The 6,135-nt window shown below is 33.9% G+C and overlaps 1 protein-coding gene across 1 annotated transcript; it reads right to left on the bottom strand.

The window, feature by feature from the left end:
* Positions 1–4,732: 4,732 nt before the first annotated feature.
* On the bottom strand, positions 4,733–5,635 carry LOC148610822 (uncharacterized). The gene has a single exon (XM_088543242.1). The coding sequence runs from the start codon at positions 5,633–5,635 to the stop codon at positions 4,733–4,735; it is 903 nt and encodes a 300-aa protein (XP_088399368.1).
* Between the last annotated feature and the right edge of the window lie 500 nt (positions 5,636–6,135).

Raw genomic sequence — 6,135 nt, 5'->3', positions numbered from 1 at the left:
TTATAGACAGTAAAAGGGAGCTCATACCATATCTTATAGATGCTAGGGACAAAAGCATTATGCAGTTCTAAAAGAGAACGACAAACTATACATAGATGGGAGGAGATTCATCCCGAGAGGTCATTTTATCCCCCTCCAACTCAACCTGAAAAACAGACAAAACATAAATATTTATTGTCGAATTTCTTGAGATTGTAAGAGATTGTATACCGACAAAGCTCATAACGACAAGTGATAAATCCTGGTTCAACAGTGAAATTAAATACGAGAACGTGATCGGTATAGAAAATCGGCACTGAAATCGAAATGTGATAGGGATATTGCTAGGTACAAGCAGCAAAGAAACAAGGTCAATAATATGAAGAAAAGTGCGAAAGAAAAATTTAAATAACATTTAGATGACATGATTTTGGAAAATGCAACTTCTCCTAAGACCTTTGGAAAATAATGAAAATGTTGATTAAATCAAATAAAGGACCGTCTGATATTCCTCCACTTCGAGATAATGCTTTTAATCCAGAAGGTGATGATTATATGTATGATAATATAAGTAAGCTTGATGAGGAATTTCCAATTCTTCCAGATTTCGATGATAAAACAGAAAATTTTATTGAAACCTTACATATAGAAGAAAGTGAAATAGTTGATATTATAAAAATATTAAATCCAAATAAATCATCTGGTCCAGATAGCATAAGTCATAAAATGCTCAAAATATGTCCAGAAAAAAAATATCAATTCCTCTTCAAATCATATTCAATAAATCTATCCATCAATGCATATTTCCATCTGAATGGAAAATTGCCAATGTAATTCCGATATTTAAGAAGGTTGACAATTCATTGCCATCAAATTATCGACCGATATCGCTTATAAGTTGTGTTGGCAAAGTCATGGAAAGGATTATATACAAGCATGTTTACAATCATCTTGTCTCAAACTCTTTGATATATAAGTTCCAATCAGGGTTTTTACCCAAATATTCTACAGTTCATCAACTTCTTGAAATGTATAACTGTATACTTGACTCTATGGAAAAGAAAGAAATTAATTGTTTTGTCTTTTGTGATTTTTCTAAAGCTTCTGATAAAGTTTGGCATAATCGGATTCTAAAGAAATTACAGGCTTATGGCATAAGAAATTATTTATTTCGTTGGTTTGAGAGTTATCTTGATTCAAGGAAACAAAGAGTTGTTTTAAATGCGTTTGGGTCGCCTATATGTAACACATCCGCAGGTGTGCCGCAGGGTTCTGTTTTAGGTCCCTGTTATTCGTAATATATATATAAGAGACATTTCTGTGAAACTAACTTCGTTATGTCGATTATTGAATTGCAGATGACACTTCGTTTAATTATTCTGACCAAAGCCATGACCATATCAAAACAGTAATTGATCACGATCTTGAGGATTTGGATGACTGGTCAAAGCAATGGCGAATGTCATTCAATCCAGATAAAACTGAAACCATAATGTTCTCAAATGTAGGAATTCCAGATATAACGTTTACTCTCAACGATGTTGACATTCCCATTACCAACTGTAATAAGCACCTCGGAGTAACATTTAGTGACGACGCAAAATTGAACCTCCATATTGAAAGTATTGTAACAAATATAAAGAAGCATCTAAATGTTTTGAGAAGACTGAAATACCAGTTATGTAGAACTAAGTTGGAAAAAATATATCTAGTATATATAAGGCCTTTGTTCGAATATGCTTCTGAAGTCTTAGATAACAGTGGTTCTGAAAACGCTTCTAAACTAGAACAACTCCAGTTGGAAGCAGCGAATATTGTTACAGGATTCCCAGTACAGTGAAACTTCTCCAAACCGGACCATCAGAAAACCAGTCTTCCCTTCAAACCAGCCGATTTCAAAAGTCCCGGCCGATTACCTTAAAACCTGTGTGTTTTATTTTCAATAGACCAGCCACCCCTAAAACCGTACTTGGGCCGGTTTTTCACAGTTTTAGCTACATATTTCAAATAAAAACAACCTCTTAATTCCGGCCGTCCAGTTATTGTTCACCTGTAATAAAGCCAAAACAACATAGAGGTGAAATTATTAGACTTGGTTGATAGGTTAATTACGAAAACAAAACAAATAATTAATAACCATAAATTAACAGCCCTTTGATCTTTAATACACAATCTTTCAAAACCGTGAACATTATTTTGTCGCAGTTCTGTTTGTAAAATTAAATCATTTACAAATGATGTAAGCTTTGAAATGTAATGAAAGGCCAAAAGATTCGAGTTGGCATTAAACATGTCTCGACCAACAAACTGACAAGGTGTAGGGTTATAGAACACATTAAAGGATACAGCTCTTAGAATGCACTGCTATTTTTCACAAAACCGGCCACCCCTATAAACCGGCCATTTTTTCTTGTCCCAGTGCTGGCCGGTTTGGAAAAGTTTCACTGTATTTACTGAATTAGAAACGTAGTATTCCGAAATTGGGTGGGAATCTTTAGCTGAAAGACGCATGTATAGAAGGTTACAAATGTTTTATAAAATACAAATCAAGATGCACCTGAATATTTATCTAAACTCACTCCTGCTAAGGTCCGAAGATTAAGCGCTTATCCATTACGTAATGGAGATGACTTTATTCTACCTTATTGTCGACTCTCTATTACAAATAATTCTTTCATTCCAGCAACAATTAGGTACTGTAATAGTCTTGATCCAAATGTACGAAATTCTAATTCAGATGGTGTTTTCAAACATGCAATAAGAGGTACCAGGTGGTACGACCGTGTAGTGCCAAAACATTACTCTTATGGCCCAAAGAAATTGAATATAATCTTAACTCAACTGAGATGTTCAACGTCATTTCTTAACTTTGACCTGTACAAAAGCCAAACTTATTTCGGACCCTGCCTGTAGATGTGATTCAGAAAATGAAGATGTAAAAGATTTTTTCTTTGAATGTAGAAAATATAATGATTATAGAATATAACCTTTTGACAATCTGCACTCACTACCTAATGAGATGACCATAGATATACACATGCTTACCTGTGGTAGTTCCGAACTTTCATATGATCAAAATGTAAGAATATTTAAATCGGTATTTGAATATATAAAATCCAAACGGTTTCTCATCGTGTAATCATAAGTCTCAAAAACACACCTTCAACATCGGACCCTTTTGTATACATTTCTCTTGTGAATTTATAATAGAAAATGAGCGCACGTTCTTGTACCTTGATTTATGTACTTCTGTTATATATACATACACTGTATTGTGGAGAGGACTTCATAAGTATGAATTTATTTGTGTCCTTTTTGTTATTTGACAAATAAAATATTTTTAAACTAAGTAAATAAGGCATGATATTTATATGTACGTATACCTCTCATACAAGTAGCTATACAATTGTATACAATGAACAAAATTACACATACATGTACTTGTACAACTTGTATTTATTTACACATAATGCAAGAACGGGTCCAGACAGGTGTAATAGGGGAGAAACAATAAAACGGGGGGGGGGTGATCAGGCATTAAAATTGCAAAAATTTTGCACACTTTTTCTAAAATCAACTAAATGAAAATAAATAAAGATAAATTAAAAATATATCTAACAAAAAACCTTCGCCTGTATCATTATTACTCCAACACCATAATACAACGGTACAGAGAACAAATTCGATACAATTTACATAGATACAAGTCATATGTACACTTGTATAAGGAATTGATTAGTGTGTACATAACATGTCTTGGTAATGTTGAGAGTTAATATAATACATAAATTAATGGAACTACCATGAAGACAGCATCTTCGAAGTTTGTTGCATAGGTAAACACGTACAAACTAGTAAGAACAGAAGGTGATGAGCTATTAATTAAAGCTTTGAATTAATAATGTTAAGTCTTTTAACAAATTTTTCTACGAGTAGTGTATTTCTGTCACTATCAAAGGAAAATTATACAGTTATACAAATAATGGGACTCACCACCAATAAGTCCCGACATACATAAATGACATTTTCTATTTTCTTTACTTAGATTTTGCGAATTGCCTACGCCCACTTTCAATGGGAAGGTTATTATTTTAGGTCCTAGACGCCCACTTTCAATGGGAAGATTATTATACAAGGTTCTAGACACCCAATTTTATTGTGATACAATATTTAGCTTTCGTGTACTTAACAAAAAAATATTATTTTTAACTAGGTCAGAAAAACAAGATCAAGCAATTTCATTACCTTTCCATATACATCTGGCGTAAATTTTATTACGAGGTTATTCCAATGTTTATTGAAGTTTACTGACTTGCTTTCCACAACAGTATTTGGCAGATTGTTCCATATATCTACTATTCATTGTGAGAAACTGTATTCCCTTATATTGGTCCTAGAATATTTCTTGTATATTTTGAAGCTATGCCCTCTGGTTGTTGTTGGTCTAATTGGAATTAAAATTTTGCTATCGAGTTAGTCAATATTATTTATTATTCTATATGTTTCCACAATATCTGATCTCAAATATCTCCATGTGATGTTTGACCTTCTTCAGCATTGTTGACTACTGCATACAGTGTGGTGTCGTCTACAAAGAGTTTTGCAATATTTTTAACTACATTTGGTAGGTCATTTATGTAGATTGAAAATAGGATAGGTCCCAGAACACTTCCTTGTGGTATACCGCTAGTGACTTGTGACCATTCTGAGTGGCTTCCATTTAGAACTATTTTTTTGTTTTCTGATTTCTAATCTACCCCAATAGATTACCAGTGATGCCATAACTTTTTAACTTTCTTATGAGTCGTTTATGTAGCACTGTGTCGAATGCCTTTTGAAAATCCAAATAAATTGTATCTATTGCATGTGAGCTGTCTAGTTTTTCTGTCCATTCATCAAGTACCTCTATTAGTTGAGTAATACATGACCTGTCCTTCCTGAAGCCATGTTGATGGTCAGTAAAGAGATTGTTACTCTCCATGTGTTCCATTAGTTCGTCTCTCACAAATTTGTCCATGGTTTTGCAGATAACAGAAGTCAAACTGTTGGACGGTAGTTTGATACTGTAGTTTTGGAGCCCATTTTGTGGATAGGAAACACATTGTCCATTCTCCAACTGGTAGGTATTTTCATAGTTTCTGTTGACTTGGGATTCTACTAGATTCCTAGCTGTCTCTTTCAGATATTTTGGATGTAATTGATCAGGTCCTGGAGATTTGGATTCTTTCATTCTTTTTAGGTGATCTTGGATTTTATCCTTATTGAATATTATGCTATCGATTTTCCGGTCAGTTCTATTGGGGAATGGTGGGATCACTTGATCCGGATCTTCATTTGTAAATACACTTTTAAAAAAACTGTTAAGAAGCTCTGCCTTCTCTTGGTCATTGGTATGTAGTTTTCCATTATCATCAATGCCTGGAATGTTTTCCTTTGTTTTTGTTTTAGATTGGATATATTTCCAAAAGATCTTACTGTCGTCCTTTATTTCAGTTGCGATTGAGTGCTCATAATCGTGTTTTGCCCATCGCACAAGGTTGCTTGATACTCCTTTAGCGGATTCATATCTATCTTTGTTTTCAGAATTCTTACAGTATATAATTTTTTTCCATAGTCTACGCTTTGTTATTACTGCTTCTTTTCCTTCCTCGTTCATCCAGGGAGTATCAAAAGATAATGGTCTAGATTTGCGCTCTGGTGTGATTTCTTTGTAAGTATTTGATATTTTATCGGCAAATCCATCCTAAATTTTTATGGATATCTCTTACGGACGCTTACCCTACCGTTGCACCTGGTCCATGCTCCAAGTTTTTGGTGGATTCCGAGTTGCTCATTTACTTTTGTTACTTTGTATGTATGATTTTAGTTGCTTTGTGTTCTTTGTTGTGTTTGTCTGTTTTCCTTGTCTGGTCTTTGTCCCCGGATTACATTCTTTTGATTACCGCTATAACCTTGGTTCCCTTGATTACTCTTCCATTTGCCAGTTCTAAATCCCAGTTCGTATCTGCTAATTGGTTGTTTATAGCATCATAGTTGCCTTTGTTTTGTACTACTTCTGTAGTTCCAAAGTCAAATTCAAATTGTATTACTTCGTGGTCGCTGTTTCCTGGACAATAAATTGCTATAGTTATTTTTAGTCGGAAACAAAGCTTCTTT

Source organism: Perna viridis, chromosome 8, assembly GCF_037379345.1.
Source record: "Perna viridis isolate PV_CMFRI_1.1 ecotype Kerala chromosome 8, ASM3737934v1, whole genome shotgun sequence".
NCBI lineage: Eukaryota > Metazoa > Mollusca > Bivalvia > Mytilida > Mytilidae > Perna > Perna viridis.
The sequence above is the reverse complement of the archived record's forward strand: the minus strand, read 5'-3'. Positions and strand labels throughout refer to the sequence as shown.